The sequence below is a fragment of the Rhinopithecus bieti genome, unplaced genomic scaffold (assembly GCF_001698545.2).
Source record: "Rhinopithecus bieti isolate Rb0 unplaced genomic scaffold, ASM169854v2 scaffold_22548, whole genome shotgun sequence".
Lineage (NCBI taxonomy): Eukaryota > Metazoa > Chordata > Mammalia > Primates > Cercopithecidae > Rhinopithecus > Rhinopithecus bieti.
In genome coordinates this window covers 827,500-852,489 of record NW_016810469.1, presented here as the reverse complement: position 1 = coordinate 852,489, position 24,990 = coordinate 827,500, and the positions used below count along the sequence as shown (strand labels likewise).

At 42.9% G+C, this 24,990-nt stretch overlaps 1 protein-coding gene across 2 annotated transcripts in view; it reads right to left on the bottom strand.

Annotated features, from left to right (window-relative positions):
• Positions 1-21,925, bottom strand: part of GNL2 (G protein nucleolar 2) — a 30,451-nt gene extending 8,526 nt beyond the window's left edge. Inside the window, exons 1-10 of one of the 2 annotated variants that reach the window (XM_017892125.1) lie at positions 21,699-21,925; positions 19,739-19,823; positions 18,374-18,468; positions 16,354-16,493; positions 13,264-13,448; positions 9,175-9,241; positions 8,065-8,223; positions 7,513-7,626; positions 1,386-1,514; positions 559-663 (exon numbers count right to left, since the gene is read on the bottom strand). In XM_017892125.1, coding sequence (XP_017747614.1) covers positions 559-663; positions 1,386-1,514; positions 7,513-7,626; positions 8,065-8,223; positions 9,175-9,241; positions 13,264-13,448; positions 16,354-16,493; positions 18,374-18,468; positions 19,739-19,823; positions 21,699-21,762 — 1,143 coding nt within the window. In that variant the 5' untranslated portion in view covers positions 21,763-21,925. Of the gene's footprint in view, positions 1-558; positions 664-1,385; positions 1,515-7,512; positions 7,627-8,064; positions 8,224-9,174; positions 9,242-13,263; positions 13,449-16,353; positions 16,494-18,373; positions 18,469-19,738; positions 19,824-20,277; positions 20,553-21,698 lie in introns of those variants that run through there. The other variant, XM_017892126.1, reaches the window with a different exon arrangement.
• Between the last annotated feature and the right edge of the window lie 3,065 nt (positions 21,926-24,990).

Sequence of the window (24,990 nt, the reverse complement as noted above, 5' to 3'; positions counted from 1 at the left end):
CCACTCACCACAAACTAACTGTGTGGCTGCCACAAACAGTTTAAACTTGGAATGCTTCATGTTACTCACTTGCAGAAATGGTTAAAAGCCTGCCCATCCCAGGACACAAAAAGGATGGAATAGTTTAAGAAAGGAGAGGAGGAATGTGCACAGGATGTATAGCCAGAAGCATGGTCAAGGTTAAGTGGAACCATTTACAGTTTTCGGTCGTACTCAGAAACAAGTGAGGAAATGACTGGGTTCCAAAATGACTCAACCCATAAACCCATGAAGATTAATTATTGCTAAGCATAAACAGGCCCTGCTTCCCTTTGGATCCTGTGTGTAAACTACAAACTCTTTTGTGGCATGATATTGACCAGATATGCCCATGGTTCCACTAACTCCTCAAACAGCTTATGCTGAGAGGCTGCCCTGCTCAGCATCATGTTCCTAAAGTTTGATCAGACAGGCTGACCCCAAACTGCCTTCTTAATGAGTAAAAAGGAAAGGTATCCAGGGTTCCCTACAGAACACTCCCCCGCAAACACAAACAGCCTATCGGGGCCAAATACTCACAACTCCTTTTAGCACAATGTCTGTCTCGGAGTCCTCAGAGGGGTAAACCACACCTGGACAGTCAATCAGGAATATCCGACGCATCAAAGTAATATACTGCCAGACCTGAAGTCAGAAAAAAGTCAGAGATGTCCTGTATCCAACACTAAGAGTCTAATTTCACAAATCCCTGATGCTCATGTATGATGCTGGAAAGAAGGAAGGGGTGAGTCAAAGGAAAGCAACCTGCTAAGTAATTAAGCTACTAACTCTCTCATCTGTGCCGTGCACAAGATACTTCCACTAAATGTAAACTCTAGTTTCCAGCAGCTAAGAGTCTAAAAATAACGCAGAGACAGGATTTCTATCTAGTATTGTGCAATTATACCCAGTGAACCTTTCCCTGAGTTTTAAAAGTACTTTTGAGAGCTTAGTACTGCTTGATCTTACTGCCTTTAAGCAAAACCATGCTGTTCCCCACTCTGTATTGTAGGATATGACCCCCAACTTTCAGAACCTACCCTAAGGTTGAGGCTTCTTAACCTAGGCATCAAATATTCTTGGGTTAGTTTTGTTTATCAAAATAAAAGGCTGGAGTGACCATTTAAAACAGATTTAAATATGAATCACATTAACCAACACAGGCCAAAGCCACACGGTGGCATATAAAGTACTCTCGGTCTTATCAAAGTGGGCAGAAACAACGTTTCCAAACTATTATATGGAGAGCTAAACTCCTAATGGTGGTCTGCATTCAAGAGAAGCAGAGAGAAATCAACAAGTCCTAACCAATCACCCTCTATGAAAATAAAATATGCAGAGGTAAGGTCACCCTGCGCCAAACATACCTTCGTTTCACCTGCAATGGGAGCCACGTTGCAAACTTTCTTAGAACGCAATGTATTTATCACAGAACTCTTGCCAACATTTGGATAGCCAATAAACCCAACGCTGATCTGTTTCTTGTCAGTGTGCAACTGTTCAAAGAGAGAACACACAGCACATACATGCAGTCATATGTATCCCTTTGGATAAGCAGGTTGTATTACTTTGTTAATATCAAGAATACAGTGCAAAGCTGTTGATACAACTTGATCTGAAGCCTAGATACATACCACCTACATAATCTGAGTGAGCTGGATACATAAGCTTATTAATAAATCAGAGGTGAGTCATTTCCTCGGTCATGCATATGAAATTATCCTTATATGTGTTAAGGTTAAAAGTATGTAGGTCAAGAAACAAAAGAAGGCAGTGGCTCACGCCTGTAATCCCAGCAGTTCAGGAGGCCGAGGGCGGATCACCTGTGGTCAGGGGTTCAAGACCAGCCTGGCCAACATGATGAAATCCTGTTTCTACTAAAAATACAAAAATTAGCCAGGCATGGTGGTGCATGCCTATAATCCCAGCTACTTGGGAAGCTGAGACAGGAGAATCGCTTGAACCTAGGAGGCCAAAGTTGCAGGGAGCCAAGATCATGCACTGCACTATAGCCTGGGTGACAGAGTAAGACTCCAGTCTCAAAAAAAAAAAAAAAAAAAAAAAAAAGAAACAAAAGGAGAAAAATAGCCTGCTAGTCACTGATTTAGGACAATGCCATCTACTGATAAAATATCTTCAGGAAAAAGAATCTGAACAGATTCATCAACTAGAAATGCCACAACTCACCCCTCCTTTTCTTTGCATAATACATCTGCATTTCCACTGTCAAAAATAAATAACAAAAGAAAAAAAAGCAACCTTGAAAGTTAGACTACTGGGCGAAAGTCTCAACAAGTCTTCCTGCTATCAAGAAGACGGCCTACAAACGAATGGAGGCTTCTGATTAAAGATGGTAGACTGAACATACATGCTAACCCCGTTCCCTCACCAACTCCACTAGAATGACAGCAGTGGACATTAACACTTTTAAACCAACAGAACCAAACATACTGAACCAGAGAATAGGATGGAGATGAGACAACGAAAACTAAAATGATGCTAAACAAAATACTAGATGCTTAAAAGTAGTATCAAACTTGGCCTACTAAAAAACATAAAAGCTAAGTGGTTGTAAAGACAGAAAAACTAAAGATCCAGCAATAATAATGACAATGAATCAGAGAGAGCCCTGGGAATTGGTGGTGGGTCCCCCTTAAGATAGGGCTGAAAACAAGGACCAGCAGATAGTCTGCCAAAGCAGCCACACTTCTCCATCCCCTCCCTCATTCAGCGTAGGCACACAACTTCTTTACTCTCAAAGAAATCCAGGGCCTATGAAATAGGCTTTTGGATTTTTTGAAATGTCACATGTTTGAAAGTATCTGTAATCTTCAGACTTGAAAGGGATCCTGGATTTAGAGATAACAACGGTATTCCCTAAATTTTTTTTTTTTTTTTTTTTTTTTTGAGACGGAGTCTCGCTCTATCGCCCAGGCTGGAGTGCAGTGGCCGGATCTCAGCTCACTGCAAGCTCCGCCTCCCGGGTTTACGCCATTCTCCTGCCTCAGCCTCCCAAGTAGCTGGGACTACAGGCGCCCGCCACCTCGCCCGGCTAGTTTTTTGTATTTTTTAGTAGAGACGGGGTTTCACGGTGTTAGCCAGGATGGTCTCGATCTCCTGACCTCGTGATCCGCCCATCTCGGCCTCCCAAAGTGCTGGGATTACAGGCTTGAGCCACCGCGCCCGGCTCCCAGAATGATTAATTGAAAATGTAAGTATTAAATAGTGAGATGCCCAGTCTACCACTCCCTTTGAGTTTCCAGAACTCTAGCAGCCAGGATTCTATACCCCCAGAGCTACAGATTGAAAGATTCTCTTCCGGGGAAACTCATAAGCCCAAGAAAAAAAAGACCTACAGATGCTGGTATCTATAGGATGTCCTCCCAACAAAAAATTTGGGTCCCGGCCAGGCACAGTGGTTCATGCCTGTAATCCCAGAACTTTGGGAGGCTGAGGTGGGCAGATCACTTGAGGTCAGGAGTTCTAGACCAGCCTGGCCAACATAGTGAAACCCCAACCCTACTCAAAATACAAAAATTAGCCGGGTCTGGTGGTGCTTGCCTGTAGTCCCAGCTACTTGGGAGGCTGAAGCAGGAGAACTGCTTGAAGCCAGGAGGCAGAGGTTGCAGTGAGCCGAAATCGGGCCACTGCACTCCAGCCAGGGCAACAGAGCGAGACTCCATCTAAAAAAATAAATAAATAAAAATAAATAAATAAATAAAATTTGAGTCCCTATTAAATCACCCTACAATGAAGTCTTATCAGTCAACAAGGCTACTCCATGGAGAAAAAAAAAGAACCTATCAGTTTTTTAATGCCTTAACTTTTTTCTTTTGAAACAGGGTCTTTCCTTGTCACCAGGCTGAAGTGCACTGACACAATCACAGCTCTCTGCAGCCTCAGCCTCCTGGGCTCAAGCAATCTTCCTGCCTCAGCCTCCTGGGTAGCTGGAACCATAAGTATGCACCACTATGCCTTGCTAATTTTTTTCTATTTTTTTTGTAGAGATGGAGTTTTGCCATATTGCCCACGCTGGTCTAGAACTCCTGAGCTCAAGCGATCTGCCTGCCTCATCCTCCCAAAGTGCTGGGATTACAGGCATGAGCCACTCTACCTGGCCTAATGCCTTACTCTTAAACATAAATAGAGAATCAAGAATAAACATTTAAATGTGACTCTACTTGGGGGTCGAGGCTGCAGTGAGCCATGATTGCACTACTGCACTTCAGCCTGGGTTAAGACAGAATAAGACCCCGTCTCAAAAAAATTTTTAAAGTAAAAGAAAAAATTTTTAAGCGTGACTCTAGCAGAAAAGACAAAAAAACAAACAAAAATTTGGAGGTAACAGAATCAATGCAGACAGGAAAATTTCAAAACATCATTAATGTTCTTGGAGACAGAGAAGACAGTGTGACTGTGAAATAAGATGTAAAAGGAGGCAGAGCAAATCAGATTTCAACAAGAGCTCTCAGAAATTAAAAATTAAAAGTGATTGGCAAAATAAATTTTGTGATAGGGCAGCTGGATGATCAAAACAAGGAAAGTGGCCAGACGCGGTGGCTCACACCTATATTTCCAGCAATTTGGGAGGTCAAGGCAGGCAGATCACCTGAGGTCGGGAGTTTGAGACCAGCCTGACCAACATGGAGAAACCCCATCTCTACTAAAGATACAAAATTAGCCAAGTGTGGTGGCACATGCCTGTAACCCCAGCTACTCGGAAGGCTGAGGTAGGAGAATTGCTTGAACCTGGGAGGTGGAGGTTGCAGTAAGCCGAGATCGTGCCATTACACTCTTGCCTGGGCAGCAAGAGCAAAACTCTGTCTCAAGAAAACAAGGAAAGTACCCAGAAAATAGAAGAAAATGTCATATATGTACCAAAAGAAAGAAAATATAGGCTGGGTGTGGTGGCTCACGCCTGTAATCCCAGCACTTTGGGAGGTTTAGGCAGGCGGATCACGAGGTCAAGAGATCAAGACCATCCTGAACATGGTGACACCCCATCTCTACTAAAAATACGAAAATTAGCCGGATGTGGTGACAGGTGCCTGTAGTCCCAGCTACTCGGGAGGCTGAGGCAGGAGAATCGCTTGAACCCAGGAGGCGGAGGTTGTAGTGAGCCAAGATCACGCCACTGCACTCCAGCCTGGTGACAGAGTGAGACTCTGTCTCAAAAAAAAAAAAAAAAAAAGAAAATATAATTCAAATATTAAACCAGGAAGTAAGAGCAAATTTCTGAACAAGAATACAGACAACTGAGGGAGGAAAGAAAATTTCAAAGAAATAATGTAAGACAGTATCAGACTAACGTCTCATCAAATGCCGAGCTCACTAAGCAATAAAAGGCCCACTTCAAGACACATCACTGTGAAATTTTAGAACAAGAGGAATTTTAAATTTTAGAATAAGAAAAGATCGGCTGGACGTGGTGGCATACACCTGTAATCCCAGCACTTCAGGAGGCCAAGACGAGGCAGGAGGATCACTTGGGCCTAGGAGTTTGAGGTTGCACCACCGCACTCTAGCCCGGGTGACAAAGCAAGACCCTGTCTCAAAAAGAGACATCACAGCCACACAAAGTATGAGGGGTCAGAATGGCCTCAGATTCCTCAGAAGTCAGAAGACAGTGTAGTGGTAACTTCAGTATTCTGAGGAAAAACAGCATAAAGTGTAGAATAAAGACGTTAATAAAGATATTCTCAGAATGCAAGGCGTATCTCAAAAAATGTTCTTTCCAAGTATTCCTTCTAAGGAAACTTTTGGAAGATATGTCCCATCGAAAGGAAGGAGTAGAACAGAAAAGAAGAAAAGAGGTCCTATGAATAAGAGTTCCCACACAGGAAAACAGCCATGGGAATTCTCTGGATGACAGTGAAAGGAAATCCCAGAAAGATGACGCTGCAGCAGCCTGGAGAGTGGCCAGCCCTGCAGAGGACGGAGTGCTGGCCACCGAAGGGAACTACCTGTGCTGCCCGGAAGCGCTGAGAGTTCCTACTGTATCAGAGAATTTGGTAATATGATAGTGACAGATGCAAATAGAACACAGCAAAGTAACACTAGTGAAAATAAAAGCTTCGATCAGAAAGGAATTATACTCATAGCACACCATGTGGATCAGCTGTGACTAATATGTTACAGTCATGACAGTGTAAAGGCTGAATGGCCGAGGCTACTCTTCCCAGCCTGTTAAGAGTGGCCACCCTGCAGGCTGCAACGCTTTATGAGAAATAAAGCTCTCCTTTCCAAATTAAAACAACAACCACCACCACCACCAACCAACACTGAATGAATAATACTGTAACCCAACACTGGCATCTAACAATACAGGGGGGAGTACATACAGAGGGAGGATGGCTATAAGAAAGCAAATCCTCATTTTCCGTAGTAGGAAATTAACAAGCATCTTAAACTGGGGGTGGGGGAGTAGGCACAGATCAAGAAAAAATCCTAAGCATGTACTAAAAATATGGAAGAAAATAACAGAACTAACAGCTAACTATTGGAAGCATTTGCTTCTGTACAGTGGGGAAGGGTGGGACAGCAGACATGTGTCTTTTGTTAGAAGCCAGGTAGAATTAACTAAATATACAAATTCAAAATGACAGGTACAGAGCATGAAGCTTTAAGAACATTTGATAGGGTAGTCTGGTTCCAGGGCTTCCCTCAGGAGCTGACATCTGACCAGGGATCTGAAGCTTGAATTTTGGCAGGGCCCTCTCCAACCAGAGGAGACAGAAGCTGAAGGGGCTCCATGGGCAGAGGAGGTACAGCAGGCCTGGAAAGCCCAGCAGAGCGTGAAACGTCAGGTGCCAGGGCTGTGGCAGAAATGGAAGCAACACTGGTCATGGATGGGGGCAAAGGCTGAGCAAGAAAACACTTCAGAATCTCTTATAATCCTGACGCTCTGTGAGTTTTTACATCTCTGGAAGTTTTACATTTTCTTTTTTTTTTCTTTGAGATGGAGTCTCGCTCTGTCGCCCAGGCTGGGGTGCAGTGGCGCAATCTCAGCTCACTGCAACCTCCGCCTCCCAGGTTCAAGCGATTCTCCTGCCTCAGCCTCCCGAGTAGCTGGGACTACAGGCGTGTGCCATCACGCCTGACTAATCTTTGTATTTTTAGTAGAGACGGGGTTTCACCATATTGGCCAGGCTGGTCTCAAACTCTTGACCTTGTGATCTGCCTGCCTTGGCCTCCCAAAATGCTGGGATTACAGGTGTGAGCCACCACGCCTAGCCACATCTTTTTTTTTTAAGAGGCAGGGTTTTGCTGTCACCCAGGCTGGAGTGCAGTGGTGCCATCATAGCTCACTGTAGCCTTGATCTCCTGGGCTCCAGCGATCCTCCTGCCTCAGCATCCTGAGTAGCTAGGACTACAGACCTGCGCAACCACGTCCAGCTAAGAAATTGGTAACTTTCTGCTATGCCATGGCAAGACAGATTCTTACACCAACTCACAGCTACACAACTCCAGGAGAAACAGATCAGGGTTCAATACCTTTCCAAACTGCCGCAGAAGCTGAATGAATGCTCCCTTGCCAAATGGGTTAGTAAGGCTTGCATGGAAAGCAAGTGTCGGATAATCCTGGGAGAGGACAGCAACCCACCGTTTCTAGAGGGAGAGACGAAAACATGCTGGTAAACTGCAGTTCATTTATTTACATTATGTGGAAGAATCAGAGCTTGAATTACAGAACTGTTTCAAATATAATGTTGTCTAAGGAAAATGTGAGCCATAATTCTTCGAAACGGTTTTTCCAAGTATAATGGTTAATGCTTTGTCTTGTCTTATAAATACAAAACAGTATTCCAAAAGATGTCTTCATTGTTACTAAATGCAACCAATGGAGCATAACGTGAAGCAGGCAGTGGCCTCAGCAGCTGTCTCCTGGTGCCTCTGCCCACCATCAATGAGCACACTTTCGTGTTTCCAATGAGAGCACTCCCATTACTACAATCTCAGCAGTGCAACACTTCAGCCTAAAAACCCCACAACTGACTTATTGACAGATGTCTTAATAGTCTATTCTGGTTTAGTAGTTGTACTTACTGTTGCCCAAGTTGGAACAAGGTCACATTTGTTAAGTACAAAAATGAGGTGTTTCCAAGGTTTTTCCTTCTTCAGGTAAGTTTCAATGTGAGGGGAACGAGTGCCCATTGGATCTCTAGCATCAAGAACTTGAACTACAACATCTGATGAATCTATCACCTGAAAATTCAGAGAGGCAAAAATGGTTTGCTACAGTACAAATAAAAGAGGGATGACATTTAAGGGAGTCTGGGGAAAATAAAATAGTAACATTTAGAGACAACTTCAAAACAGTCTCTGGGCAGAGTTGGTTGTAGTTAATCTCAAGGCCCAGTGATCAGAATTCAAAAGGTTTTTCATCCTGTGGTTTTTGAAACCTGCTGAATTTAAAACAAGAAAACTAGCTTAGATGAAACTCAACTTATTTCCTAACTACTGTGGATTACTGAACTACTACGGATTACTTCTTAGACTTCTTTAAGTTTGTAATATAATCTTTAAGTTTGTAATATTATAGGTTTTGTGTATTTCACAAAAAACTGAAAAGTTTAGCTTGCCTTCACAGTACTAGTTTCCTATTATGTTACTATTTAATTACATGATTATGCTTGAAAATGTTTCTTCTGAAGGTTGTTATTATTAGTGCATGGACATAAACCTCTGCCAGTTAAAGAGCAGTGGATCAGAAATCAAGACACACAAAGCCTCCTTCACTAACAAGCTAGCTGAGCTAGGTAGAGCATTAAACCTTTCTAGACAGGAGTCCTTATCTATAAAAGGAGAGGGGTGGACTAAATAACTTAAAATGTTGCATATGACTTTAACTAGGCATGATAAATCTAAACAGGAATATCACTTTGGCGGAAATCTTAAAAAATACTGACAGGTAATAAATATACGCATGTATAATAAAAGATAGCTGTTACTCTTATACAAGTACTTTAAACAATGCAGTTCCCTAGATCAATGCTAGTATGTCTTCCGAGTTTCTTTGTAGGAGGAAGAGGATGGAACAGGCAGTGGTGCCTGTACTCTGGGCAACAGAGCTTCAATATATCAAAATTAGTTTTCTTCTACAAAATCATGAAAGCCAAAGGAACCACTCAATGGGAGGGAATTTAGGAGTCTTACCTTGTAGAGCTCACCCCATATTCTTTTGGACTGTCCCTTTTTATAGATCTCTTCTTGAGCTTCATTTCTAAATAAGAAAGCACCCCAAATGAGCAACTGAAGCACCATTAAGACTAGAAGAATGCTTTAGGGTAAAGTCAATGTACCAAAAGAAACAGTATCAAACCCAGTTGGAGATGGACCAGAAACAAACTGAATTTTAACAGTGTGCCCAAACGTCTGTCAACAAATAAATGGGTAAACACAATGTGGCACATATATACAACAAAATAGCATTCAACTTTAAAAAGGAGGAAATTCTAGCTGGCTCAGTGGCTCACACCTGTAATTCCAGCACTTTGGGAGGCCAAGCAGGGCAGACTGCTTGAGCCCAGGAGTTCAAGACCAGCCTGGGCAACATGGCAAAAGCCCATCTCCACAAAAAATACAAAAATTAGCTGGGCATAGTGTTGCATGCTTGTAGTCTCAGCTACTGGGGAGACTGGGGTGGGAGAACTCCTTGAGCCCAGGAGGTTGAGGCTGCAGTGAGCCGTGAGCAGGCTACTGCTCCAGCCTGGGTGACACAGCAAAGACCCTGTCTCAAAAAATTAATTAATTAATTAAAAAAAAAAAAAAAGAAGAAGAAAATTCTGACACATGCAATGACATGAATGAACCTTGAAGACATTATGCTAAGTGAAATAAGCCAGACACAAAAGGACAAATACTGTATGATTCCACTTATATTAGGCACCTAAACCAGTCAAATTCACGAGAGACAGAAAGTAGAATGTTGTTACCAGGCGCTGGGGGCAGAGGGGAAATGGAGCGTTAGTGTTACGGGTACAGGGTTTCAGTTTGGGATGATGAAAAAGTTCTGGAGACAGACAGCTGCAATAATTGCACAACAATGTAAATGAACTTAGTGCCACTAAACTGTACACTTAAAAATGGTTAGAAGAGCTGGGCATGGTGGCTCACACACCTGTAATCCCAGCACTTTGGGAGGCTGAGGCGGTGGATCACAAGGCCAGGATCACCAGCCTGACCAACATGGTGAAACCCTGTCTCTACTAAAAATACAAAAAAATTAGCCGGATGTGGTGACAGGTGCCTGTAATCCCAGCTACTCGGGAGGCTGAGGCTGGAGAATCGCTTGAACCTGGGAAGCGGAGGTTGCAGTGAGCCAAGATCACATCATTGCACTCCAGCCTCAGAGCAAGACTCCCGTCCAAAAAAAACAAAACAAAAAACAAAAGAGTTAACCTCTTTTTAAAGAGTACTTTTTTTTTTTGAGACAGAGTCTTGCTCTGTCGCACAGGCTGGAATGCAGTGGTGCGATCTTGGCTCACTGCAACCTCCACCTCCCTAGTTCAAGTGATTCTCCAGCCTCAGCCTCCCGAGTAGCTGGTACTACAGGTGTTCACCCCTGGGTCCAGCTAATTTTTGCATTTTTAGTAGGGACTGGGTTTCACCATGTTGGTCAGGCTGATCTCGAACTCCTGACCTCAGGTGATCCGCCCACCTCAGCCTCCAAAGTGCTAGCATTACAGGTGTGAGCCACTGCGCCCGGTCACATTTTTTGTTACATACATTTTACCACAATAAAACATTAAACTAAAAAAAGAGCATGACTGAATTAAGCAGTACGTCACAGAGAATTATAAAGTGGGAGGCCGAGTGCGGTGGCTAACGCCTATAATCCCAGCACTTTGGGAGGCCGAGGCGGGCAGATCATGAGGTAAGGAGATCGAGACTATCCAGGCTAACACAGTGAAATTCGTCTCTGCTAAAAATACAAAAAATTAGCCAGGCATGGTGGCGGGCACCTGTAGTCCCAGCTATTTGGGAGGCCGAGGCAGGAGAATGGCGTGAACCTGGGAGGCAGAGCTTGCAGTGAACCGAGATTGTACCACTGCACTCCAGCCTGGGCAACAGAGCGAGACGCCGTCCCAAAAAAAAAGAATTAAAAGAATTTTAAAATGGAATTGGCAGGAGCTGAATCACAACCTATACTCCATAGCTCCCATATAAAGCAGTATTTTTCTGATAAGGTTTAGAATCTGTTCATTTACTAGTCTCAAGGACATTTATCCAAGGTAAACAAAAATAGTTCTATCTTTACTCCATTACCTACTATACCTTTTGTGGGAGGAAAAATTCAAATTGGCAGAATACAAAGCCAACGAAAGTTCAAATAATTCTAAGAATAAATAGATGAACTCACTGCCTCTTTTTGCTTGGCCTCAAATGGCTTGACATTTTATCTCTAGGTGGCCCAATGCTTGAAGATGGGCTGACAATAGCAATGAGGTAATAACACTGATGCAGTCAAAGGACAATGCCTCTTCACTAAGACAGCAAAACCTCCACTTCATTTAAGAGACATGAGATGGATGGAGAATGAGAGATTTCTAGCACTACCCAAGGGAAATGAAATTAAACCTTTCTCAAGAGCAATGTGGCAGCTGCCTATCAAAAAACATGCATACCTTTTAATACCACAATTTGCTCCGTAAGAATTTATCTTTGGGGAATAATTAAGGATGAAAAAGATGTGGTCACATTGATGCTTCTTCCTTGTGTTGTTCACCATAAGGAAAAACTATACACAGTATAAATGTCCAACAATCAGACTAGCCATAAGAAACAAAACACTACTCTGACAATAAATATTATATTATTGTTGATTATATACTGACATAGAAATGTATTCCTAACAATCACAGCTTACTGCAGCCTCAAACTCCTGGGCTCCAGTGATCCTCCCACCTCAGCCTTCTGGGTAGCTGGGACTACAGGTGCACATCACTATGCCCAGCCAAGTTTTTATTTTTTGTAGAGACAAGTTCTCGCTATGTTGCCTAGGCTGGTCTCAAACTCCTGTGCTCAAGCGATCTTCCTGCCTTGGCCTCCCAGAAAACTAGTATTACAGGCGGGCCACTGCAGCCAGCTAGTGACTGATTCTTCTTTTGAGTATGGATTCCTACAAGAATATGATGAAAGTTATAGACACTTCCTCTTCTCCTCCCCAAAACAAAAACAAAAAAGACAAAACCCCACCGCCTTTATGTATGCTCACAAATTTTCCATATTTGCTTCAAAGAGTCAAAGAAACCTTAAAGGCCATCCATGAACTCAGAGTTCTCCAGTTAAGGAAGCCCCGATATTCACGGAGACATTAACAATGCTTAATATGTGTAATGGGGTTATGAGTTATGTTCTTTGTGTTGCATTTTCCAACTTAACTATATTTCCTAATTTGTCTATGGTGTATTATGATTATAAATGAAGAAAATCTTATTTTGGGGATGAAGAGAGACCTTTGTCAATCAAGCCACCTTAGACATCTTCAGTCTAGCCCCAATTTCACCAATGTCTCCAGCCTGAGGGAAGAAGACAGCTCCATATATGAGTTAAAGCACTGAGCTTCACACAGGCAAAATAACTTGAAAGAAAATGTTTTGTTGCAGAAGACCAAATGATGAGACTTGCATGAACTTCAAAACTGCACCTCGGCCAGGCGCGGTGGGTGGCTCACACCTATAATCCTAGCACTTTAGGAGGCCAAGGCGGGTGGACTGTCTGAGCTCAGGAGTTCAAGACCAGCCTAGGCAACACGGTGAAACCCTGTCTCTACTAAAATACAAAAAATTAGCCGGGCATGGAGGCAGGCTGAGGCAGGAGAATTGCTTGAACCTGGGAGGCAGAGGTTGCAGTGGGCCGAGATCGTGCCACTGCATTCCAGCCTGGGCAACAGAGCAAGACTCTATCCACAAAAAAAAAAAAAGGCCAGGCGAAGTGGCTCATGCTATAATCCCAGCACTTTGGGGGCTGAGGTGGGCGGATCACAAGGTCAGAAGATCGAGACCATCCTAGCTAACACAGTGAAACCCCGTCTCTACTAAAAATACAAAAAATTAGCCAGGCAAGGTGGTGGGCGCCTGCAGTCCCAGCTACTCGGGAGGCTGAGGCAAGGGAATGGCGTGAACCAGGGAGGCGGAGTTTGCAGTGAGCCGAGATCGTGCCACTGCACTCCAGCCTGGGCGATAGAGTGAGACTCCGTCTCAAAAAACAAACAAACAAAAAACAAAACAAAAAAAACTGTACCTCACACCAGTGTCTTCAGTTACCAAATCACGATCCTTGCCCTGGTCATAGCTCTCAGTGGACATCTCAGCATTTTCAATAAGAGACTGCATATCACTTGCAAATAAGTTTGGTCGCTTCCTCTGTGACTTAGGGCCAAATGTAGTTTCAAAACCTTCAGTATCAAGAATGTGGACCTTCGATTTCTGAAGAGAACAAGAACAACAGGTAAAACTAAGAAAAGCACTGAGGAAAAGCGAAAACCTAAACACCCACCTAGGAAAGACTTTCTGATTTTATTTTTCCAAGGTTCAACCCATACCCAAATCTATAAGAACATGGTTTCAGTCTGGTTTCAAATCAGAAATACTTGTTGAAATGGCACAAACACTGGTTCCCTTATTCTGAAGTTCTGTAAGCTTCCTTAGAGAGATACAAAAGTAATACAAATAATCAAAGTAAATATGAATAGTTGTGCAAAACTTGCCAAAACTCTGCTTTATTTCATTTATCATAAACTTCAGTCAAATGTAATTAAGGCTACAGTGATGAAAATTAACTAATCTTTTCCACCATTTTTTTAGCTTTCAAACAAGTGCATAAAATTCGCCAAATTCATAGATTTTATCAAGGACAATCATACTCAAATTTGTGAGGTTTTTTTAAACCAACTGTAAATGCCAACTTTTTCTTGGAAGTTAGTTTCTTTCATGGCTAAAAGGAATTGTTTGTTTTGTAAGATGCATTTTAGTTTCAGATAACATTTTCCCTAATTTAGGTAACGTTTTTATTAAATGCACATGGCAAGTCTTCAGATGAAAAACATCTAGCAAAAGTCCAAAATAATAGTTTAGATGTGATTAAAGGAACCTGATACTAACTAGAACTTGATGTGCCTGTAAAGGAGTTACAGGCATAAGAATTTCTGAAGCAAGATAAAAATCAAAGTTTGAGTTAGGATCTATCACATAACAGAATGTTAACAGCCGGCAGACAATATCAAAAAAAAAAAAAGAAAGAATCACCCCTTTCCCCCTAGTACAAGCTCCTCCGTAAGCACCACTACCAAAAGCTGTGAGGATGATGGAGCAGCCCCCATGGCTTCTGAACTTTAACATATCCCCTCTTCCAACTTCTAAAGATCCTTAAACTATTTTCATTTTCTCAGATGCTCTGACCCACAACTCAGTTTAGTTTTAGTCACTATGTTCCACTCAGGAGCATCCCCAAACAGAAGCAGCTCATTTTACATGAGAAACAGGTTCTAATGTCACTGGGTAAAATCAAGTGTGACCAAAATTATCTTCAAAATCTCTTAACCTATAAATTACAGCACACAAGGCTTTGTCTATAAACCTACACATTAATAAGTATGATACAGTAATATACAGTATATAACAAAGTACATCTGCAAAGTTACAGTACTCTTACTGTATTGCTACAGAAATACAGTAGTTCTAAAACACATATAGATGAATATGCATATCTGATCTAACTCCACTGTGCAAAATAATCTCAGAATTAGATTTTATAAGTAATAGATATCACACTAAAATAAAATGGGTAAGGTTTTTCAAGACCAAAGCAGAAAACGCAGCAATTACTCTGAGCAGCTTTCTGCATCAACAAAGAAGCTGACTGGTGCAACTGCAGACCCTTCATTCTACATACCAGATATTTAAATACTGAATTTTAGAAGCGCTGACAACAAGAACAGGCAACAAAGCAATAAATCCATGATAGAGCCTCTCTGTTCTTCTCATAAACAAGATTCAATAGTTGCTTAAAAGATGGCTTTAGGGAGAACAGACAAAGAGAACAAGGGAAATGAGCAACTTGTCTGTGGTTCATGAATTACACTCATGTGTTCCCCTGAAAGAAAACAGTCATTCCACTAATAGGTGCCATTCTTCTAGTCCATCATGAAACAAAACATAACTGACAAAACCTGAGGCAATAACCAGGCCTTAGTTTTTATTTTGTTCTGCAAGTAAACACTTTTCTTTGAACTATTTAACCCACGTACGCATGTCAATGTTTTTCTCCCCTCCCCATGTTGGAACTGAAGCTTACGTAATGGCTACATTTCTGGGAATTATCATTCAATGCAAGTAAAAATGAGCAGACAAACATCAGACTCTTTCTTTGTTCTGTGTGAAACTCATTCCATTCAACCCAGATTGAATCCTTACTGTACTTCAAACTTCAGCAATTGACAACCAATGTGACCAGCAGCCCTTCCTTCAGCTGAGAAGAAATCTCAAGAATCTTACAAAAGCTGAACGTACCCAACACCAAAGTTCTACCAACTCAATCCTAATTCTACGCTGTCCCAATGTTTGATGGAATTACCACTTAAAACAAGTTTGCCTACCAAAATAAATAATAATAAATAATATTACTAATATCTGTTATCAATTTAGCTCTTATTAGGTGGTGTGCTATGTGCTTACTAAGGACCAAGTGCTTTACAGATGTTTCATCTGTAGCCAATAACCCAAGGCGGTGGGTTATCTATACTTTCTTTTCTTTTCTTTTAGACAGTTTCGCTCCTGTTGCCCAGGCTGGAGTGCAATGGCACGATCTTGGTTCACTGCAATCTCCGCCTCCCGGGTTCAAGCAATTCTCCTGCCTCAGCCTCCTGAGTAGCTGAGATTACAGGTATGCACCACCACGCCCAGCTAATTTTGCATTTTTAGTAGAGATGGGGTTTCTTCTTGTTGGTCAGGCTGGTCTCAAACTCCTCACCTCAGGTGATCCGCCCGCCTTGGCCTCCCAAGTGTTGGGATTACAGGCGTGAGCCACTGCGCCCAGCCTATTTTTACTTTCAAGGCAAAGAAGTTAAAGTTCATAGAGAAACCCAACTAAGGGTACAGGAACGGATAGAGCAAGGATTAAAATTCAGGTCTCAACTCCAAAACCTGTGCTTTGATCCACTACACTACCACACTTCATACTAAAAGTGAAAAGATGACAGAGGTCTTAGGAAGTTCATCATTGCTACATTGAAGTTGCTATTTTCTAAGAAAAACAAAAGACAAATATGTTAGAGAGGGAGCTGCAAGGAGTCTGCCCAGGAAATTCCATAGCCTGGGATATCCTACATCTTACATGAGGCCGGATTCGATCGTGGAGAAGAGACATTGGTAACTTGCTTTGCTTCATGACAACTTTGTATGGATCCTTCATAACTGTATCCATTTCCTCTTGAAATTTTTGTAATGATGACTGCTTAATCACACGTGTGTTTCCTGTTTTACAAATAAAGAACGTTGCCACTTAATAAATATTTGCACATCCATCTTCCGCTGACACGGTGAAAGGCAAGATTTTAAATTACCCTCACTCACCCAAGTACCTGATCCATCCATCCTTGGAGCTGTTTCCAAACTTAAGGAGGAAAAAAAACCCAAAAAGCTGCCTCTCCTGCACTTGCACACTATGAACTATTCCACCAACCCAGACCGACAAAGGGTTTCAATAGTTTTCCAAGCCGTTTCCTGACTAAATGAAACTGAGAAATAAATAGCATGGAATGGAACTGAGATCTGACAAATGTCCTACTTCCTGCTAGATCTGGCAGAGAAACTTGGAGCCAATCACAACTGATCAGTCAGTATAGACAGAGAATCCTGAAACACTGAAACCTAAGTCATAGTTACCACTTTTAGGGTTATGAGGATGCAAAGGGACCTCAATTGGTTAATCAATTGGTTAATGATTCATTAACCAATGAATCCATGCAAGGGAACAAGACAGAGCCCTGCACCACTACCTGGAAAACACCTTGTGAGGGAGATCCTGAAAAGCATTCAATTAAACAGCATGCCTGCAGCATGAATGCAAAACAGCAAGGTGGTAATGATGGTAGCAAGTAATGCTTACATTATACTCACTACTTGCTAGGTACTATTCTAAGCACTTTATATGTATTTACTTTTTTTGTTTTGAGACGGAGTCTCACTCCGTCACCTAGGCTGGAGTACAGCGGCACAATCTCAGCTCACTGCAACCTCTGCCTCCCAGGCTCAAGGGAGTCTCCTGCCTCAGCCTCCCAAGTAGCTGGGATTACAGGTGCCCACCACAACGCCTGGCTAATTTTTCTATATTCAGTAGAGATGGGGGTTTCACTGTGTTGGCCAGGCTGGTCTCGAACTCCTGACCTCAAGTGATCCACTAGCCTTGGCCTCCCAAAATGCTGGGATTACAGGCGTGAGCCACTGTGCCTTGCCTGTATTTACTCATTTGATTACCATGACAGTCCTGTGAGATAGGTTTCATCTTATTCTCATGTTAGGGATGAGAAAACTGATGAACAGACAGACTTAATAACTTGCACATAAATGACAGAACTAGAATCCAAACCCAGGCAGTCTAATCTGGAGTCACAGTACCCAGCAGCCATGCTAAATGCTTCTCTGCAGAGTTTTCTTTGACACCTTTCTGTGTTGCAGTTCCTAGGAAGTATCCTACCAAAAGTATAAGAGACTCAAAGGTAGCTGCCATCTGCCCCCAAGGACAGAGGTCAAACACCAAGCAAACACTGGGGTCTGATCATCTAAAGTGCCCATACGTTACCAGTGGCTAAGGGCAAAGTTAAAAGCCCAGACTGAAATGGAACAGGGAGTTTTCCAAGGAAGAAGCTGTGATCACCCTGAGACTGAAGATACTCTATTCACTGTTGGAAGGTTCAACAGTGAGACCCTTTGTCACCCAAGTTCAAATAAAAATCCCATTAAGAAGTGTTTCAGAGGAACTCTGGGCTAATGCACTTACCCTGCAGGATATATGCACAAACACCTACAAGGCCACCTCTCAAACAGTATCTCTCCAGGCAAGCATAAAAGATCAAGATGAGCATTCTAAGGTCTGTGAATGCTAGTCATTAAGGATGGTCTTATCTGCTTAAGAGGGTTCAATTACAATTACTAATGGTGAGCACTCTTCAAAAAGAAGTTATTTATTAAATCTACCACCACTACTTTTCCCAGTACTTTTTCTTATCCCTTTCTCAGATAATCCTTGACAGTTCCACTCACCAAAAACTCCTGTCGTTTAGATATTTAAACATCCTAGCCGTTTCCACTCAGCATACATTTTGTAGAGCAAAGTAGCAGGGGATAATACTCACCAAACCATTTAATATTTGGCTCTACTCTTGCTACTGTGCCAGAAGCCACCGTTGACTGATATTGCAGGGGTTTAATTATTTTACCACGACTGTTCCTAAATTGAGGAAAGAACAGATATTGGTTGACAACAGAAGAATGGCAACAGCAAAGTTTGATTTACAGAATATATTTTCCATCAAAAGGACTTTTTTTTTTTTTTTTTTTTTTTTGAGACGGAGTCTCGCTCTGTCACCCAGGCTGCAGTGCAGTGGCCGGATCTCAGCTCACTGCAAGCTCCGCCTCCCGGGTTTACGCCATTCTCCTGCCTCAGCCTCCCGAGTAGCTGGGACTACAGGCGCCAGCCACCTCGCCCGGCTAGCTTTTTGTATTTTTTAGTAGAGACGGGGTTTCACCGTGTTAGCCAGGATGATCTCGAACTCCTGACCTCGTGATCCGCCCGTCTCGGCCTCCCAAAGTGCTGGGATTACAGGCTTGAGCCACCGCGCCAGGCCCAAAAGGACTTCTTACTTTGGTTTTAAATGATCATGAAATACCAATTCCAGTAAACACAAAGTACTTCTACATTTGAAACAGATTGCCCAAAAGCCATCTAACCACTTGCAACAGAGCACGTAATGATTACTGCTAGATGAATAACAACTAACAGTGACGTTTTAAAAAATCTGTTTACTGTTTGCTTAAAAAAAAAAAAAAACACATACTTGAGTTTTTTGGGTAATGATTAGAAGGCTGGTTTAGATGAATTGTTCAAGTAGAGGGTGATTTACGCTGGGATTCCAAATTCTAAAACAAACTGCAAAGTAGATGACTAACGCATATTAAGTTAACTGACATTTGTATTTTAGTCACATCTTGTAGAACAGACGGAGACGGAGAATCTAATTACCAAACAAACTAAGACCAGCTAGCAGAATGCCACACTCAGCAAATCCCTGTGGTAGAGGCTACCTCAGCAGAACTCAGAGTTGTGATGAGTGTCCAAGTGCTACAATGTTGTGATCTACATTTTGGCATTAAAAAACACATTTTCTGGTGGCTTTCCTAACTATAGTCCTGTAGGTTTTGTTATATCTGGCCATATTTAACGCTGAGATTTAATGCGCCATTTGTGAAGGTCAGGGCTGTGAGAAACAAGACCTCTACTTTTGAGTACTGTGAAACCATCACTATTTCACCACCAGCTACCCATGCCCTTAACCAAAAATTAACCATTTATCCTAATGACATTCATATACAATTATATTCGAGAATATATAACTCCTATTTGGAGGAAGTGGGGGTGAGAACAGCAAACGCTTAATCAGTCTCAGCTAGCGGTCAAGGCATGAAGGAAAAGAGAAAGGATGACAGCACCCAATGCTCACCTGCGCTCCTTTTGCCTATACATATTCAGGCGCCGGATAGTGGCCCGGTCCCTCATGTTTTGGCCTCCTGCTCCCTGCACTCGATCTACAAAAGGCAGAAGTACACAGTGCCCTATTTGATAACCAATCAGTATAACCAACAAGTCATTGCTTAAAATGCAACAAGTAGTTCACCCAAATTAGGTAAGAAACCACCAACCACAAAAATCTCTTTCTCCATGTTGTTCCAATAATTATTACTTGAAGCTATATGGTATGACAAAGCTGACCCAACCTTTGATCTTTGATAGGATTGTATTTGAGAAGAAGAATAGCTAGTATTTTTGAGCACTTATGATGGCTAGCCACATTATAGGCATCATCTCATTTAATCCATACAATAATCCTATAGATATATTATCCCCATGCTGCAGAGTGAGAAACTGAGGCACAGTGGTCAGACACCTTGCCCAAGGTCAAACCGTTACTAAATGGCAGTGCCAGAATTTGAACACGAGCATTTTATCACCATCTATGGTCTTAACCACGAAGATACCTACCTCTATGCCTCCGTTTAACAAATATTGAGTGCCTCCTCCATGCAAGGCACCATGGAGACTATAATTTTGATATATATGTGTTCCAGTTTCTTAATGTTTGATTTTTGTTTAATCAACACAGCAATTCTTGCCTTACACCTCAAAGAGAAAGAGAAGAACCAACGAGCAGGGTAATACTAGCCTAGCTTCTCATTTGGGGAGCCATTTATTTATTTATTTATTTATTCTTCCCGAAACGGAGTCTTACTCTTTCACCCAGGTTGGAGTGCAGTGTCGCGATCTCAGTCCACTACAACTTCTGCCTCCCCGGTTCATGCGATTCTCCCGCCTCAGCCTCCCGAGTAGCTGGGATTACAGGCATCTGCCATCATGCCCGGCTAATTTTTCTATTTTTTGTAGAGAGGGGGTTTCACCATGTTGGTCAGGCTGGTCTGGAACTCCCGACCTCAGGTGATCCTCCCGCCTCGGCCTCTCAAAGTGCTGGGATTACAGGCGTGAGCCCACACCCGGCTGGGAGCCCTTTAAATCACCTGTCTGGTCCTGAAGTGATGCAGTAGAAGACAGGCTGAAACCACAGCCCATTGGCTCTCCTACTCTCTAACAGTAGAGACTGGCGGCTCTACTACTATTCACTAACTGTTGCAATTATGACAAGCCACTTCCTGCATTTTGATTTAGTCTCTTCACCTGTAAAATCATAATCTCTAAGGGACTTTTGGGGTCTAACATTCTGAGATTCCAGTTTGTGCAAACTGAATAATTTATTATCAATCCGGAGTAAACATTCAACAGGCATTAAAGCTGTCAAAAATTCTAAACCATATTTTAAAACAAAGTTTTATTAATTAAACTTGAATGGAAAGAACTCTCCCACAGGATGTCTTGTTAAATCCTACAGGTGGAACCTCGCCAAAACTTATACACATCTCCAAAACAGCCTTACTGCAATGATCATATTGACTTCTTTGTAGGGTTCTCTAAGCACTTTACCAGATAGAATAATTCCAAGGGCAAAAACTACAATCCCTTTCTCATTTTAAAGGTCAAAGTTAAGGTGGCTGGCAAGTATGATCACATGTAAAAGGCCCGATTACCCATTTTCAAGCTGACTTTCTCTGCATCTCTCAACTGGAGAGGACCCGAGGCTGCCAGCCTGAGTGTTCACTTCCCCTGACTTTAGACCAGCTGACTACACTTTGGCCTGCCAGACGTGCAATGTCAGCCCTCCTCAGTGCCCCCCTAAGAAGAAACCACCACAAATATTGCTTTCCTTTTTCCCTTTTCATCCCCAACAGCCACCCCGCTAGTAGTCATTCTAAGCAATGCCACCCAAGTAACCCTCCTTCCCCTCCCAGTCCTCCTCGGAGCCCTTCCCTATACTTCCTCCAAGCTCCACCCTCGATCAGCCCTGCCGCCTGTACCCGGGTTTGTGCTGGCCTTGGACGGGTTGATGGTGCTCCGTCCTTTGTACTTGGGCTTCACCATCTTGGCGATGAGACCGGGACCGGAGTGCGAGGTCCGGCTTACGTGGGGAAACAAACTTAGAACTACCCAAGCCCGGCCGAAGTGACCCGCGTGAACCACGCCGGACCACGTGTGCACGACCTACGTCACTTCCGCTCGCGCCCCTCCCTGCCCCAGAGCGACTTCCTGTGAACGCGCGGCGCGCGCCACCACCGGCCTGGCTCCTCCCCCGCCCTAGCCACCTAGGCGTCGCCCTGCGTGGAGCCCCAGCCCGCTCCAGCCCTAGCAACCGCCAAGCTGCCCCTCCATAGCAACCGCCTAGATACCCTGAACGCGTGGCCCAGAGCTCCCAGTTGGGTCCACCTCCAAATAAAGAAGCCTCTTCCCAGGCCAATGGCACAAGCTTAAGTTTGTCTTCTGAATTTGTCTTCTAAATCCTTCCAAAAGTTGCCGACCACACAGCAGCCAAATATCCATTAGAAGGTGTCATCCTCTTCCTTACAATTCCAGCAGCTTATCATCACTCTTAGAATGACAGGTAGGGGAAGGGGGAAGGGAGAAACAGAGAGAGACAGAGATTGATTCAAACTTTTTGCCATCCCTACAGGACTCTGTGATCTGGCGCCTACCTGTTTATCTGATCTCATGTGTACCTCCCTCCCTCTGGTTATTCTGACATTTACGCTGGATATTCTCTCTGCCTGAATCACTCTTTCCCAGAATCTTTGCATAGTTGGTCATTCAATCCTCAGCTCAAATATCACCTATTGGTAGGCCTGCAAGAATTAGCAAATAGAAATACAGGACTCCAAATTAAATTAGAATTTCAGCGGAAAAAAAGGAATACATTTCTTTAGTACACCTCCAATAGTGCCTGGAAAATACTTACACTAAAAAAGTATTCGTCGTTTGCCTGAAATTCAAATGTAACTGTACGTTCTGTATTTTATCTGGTGACCCTTCATACTGTGAGAACTCTTTCCTGTCTAATTTGTCTAAATCAGCCACCTTTCACCCTTTCATAGTTACTCTGTTACAGTATTCTGTTTTATTTATTTCATGGCATTTATCACTAGTTGAATTTTTTTTTTTTTACCAGTTTATTGGCTGCTTCCCTCAAACTAGAATGTAAGCTTCTTGAAAGCAGGGACCTTGTAAATTTGTTCACTGCTGTGTCTTTAAGACTTGAATAGCACCTGAAACAAAGGACTCAAAAAATATTCATTAAATGAAAGAATGAGTAGATGGGAATGTCTCTTGCCTTGAGAGTGAAGGAAGGCATTAAGACCCAGTGATTTCTGTTTCTACTAGCCAAAATAAAGTTTCTAAATGCCAGTGTTTCAACCAAGAAGCCCTCTTTTTAACATTTTTTTATTTTTTTGTTTTTGTTTTTGTTTTTTGAGACAGAGTCTCGCTCTTGTCGCCCAGGCTGGAGTGCAGTGGCACGATCTCGGCTCACTGCAACCTCCGCCTCCTGGGTTCAAAGAATTCTCCTGCCTCAGCCTCCCAAGTAGCTGGGATTACAGGCACACAGTACCACGCCCAGCTAAGTTTTGTATTTTCAGTAGAGACAGGGTTTCGCCACATTGGCCAGGACAGAAATACCTTCTGTCCCTCGAGCTTTGCTGGTCTCAGACTCCTGACCTCAGGTGATCCACCCGCCTTGGCCTCCCAAAGTGCTGGGATTACATGTGTGAGCCACCACGCCTGGCCCCTGTCTCTTTTTTGGTACCTCAAATTGTCAGGAAGTGGCCATCTTTGTACCCTCTGGATAGGCCAGAAAAAAGATGGTTAGGCAAGAGGAAGGGTGGATACATGCAGTGTAGCTCATTTCATAAAAACGAACAACTTGTTATAAAGTGAGGTATTCTAATTGAGCAGGGAATGATTGAGTCTTTATTTCTCTGAGTTTGAAACAAACCCCGAAACATTCTTTTTAGAGCAAAAGCAGACCATGTCATAGGCAAGAGCTGGAAATACCTTCTGTCCCTTGAGCTTCGCTTTCATTGCCCCAAGGGCAAGTATCATGAGATTAAATGCAATTCTGCTGGGAAGGCCCTGACCTTGACTTGTGTTAGGGAAGCTCTGAGAGCTATTTGGAAAAAAACGTCATGCTCAGTGAAGATGCCCCCTTCCACCCCACACTGTCCCTCTGATCCCCAAAACAAGGGTACAATAGCCTCCTCCCAGAGAGAAGATTCAGTTAATGTGTTTCTGATGCCTCAAGTTGGTGCAAACCAGAATAAACACGGATGGCAAAAATCAGCCTATGAGCTCATTCAGGCTTTGATCAGAGACATAATTTCATTATGAAATTTTGAATCAGGCTGTTGTGAAGTCTTGCCAAGGAGTTTCATTTTCCCAGATGATATGGTGGGTTGTTTCTCTCCTGTTCTCATACTCTGCTTGCATTTATGGTACAAACTTTCCATCTATTTTTATAATCTGACCCATCAATCCTTTTACAACAATATTTGCCAATCTCGACAACCAACGTCAATTCTACCAGCAGATAAAAAGCCTGATCAAGGTAGGTCAAGCTTAAGTTACTGGTTTGATTTGCCTGCCCTGCTTGCTGCATTGTAATGCAGTGACTATTTTTCACTCTCTTTTCTGATGTCATGCCGACCAGCAAAGGCAAGATACACCTCCAGGTCTACAGTTCCTCAGCTTTAAAACAGATGCAATAACTTAACTACCCTGAAAGACTGCAATAAGATCATATGAGTTACGGTATATGGAAGCATCACGGACATGGTACACATCATGCAGATGGGATGCTTTTTTTTTTTTTTTTTTTGAGATGGAGTCTTGCTCTGTCACCAGGCTGGAGTGCAGTGGCGTGATCTCAGCTCACTGCAAACTCTGCCTCCCGGGTTCAAGCAATTCTCATGCCTCAGCCTCCTGAGTAGCTGGAATTACAGGCACGTGCCACCACGCCTGGCTAATTTTTGTATTTTTAGTAGAGATGGGGTTTCACCATGTTGGCCAGGCTGGTCTCGATTTCCTGACCTCAAGATCTGCCCACATTGGCCTCCCAAAGTGCTGGGATTACAGGCGTGAGCCACTGCACTGGCCAGGGATGCTTTCTGTTTTCTCAAAATCCAGGATTAGCTACTTATCCCCTCAAATCTTGCTCCTGGTAACCACAGGTTTGTGTGAATGAGAAGACCTTAATGGAGACTGGCTGGAAATACCATGTTCTGGACTGGTGTCTTCACAGGAAGCAGACAATCCTGACCTTTTTTA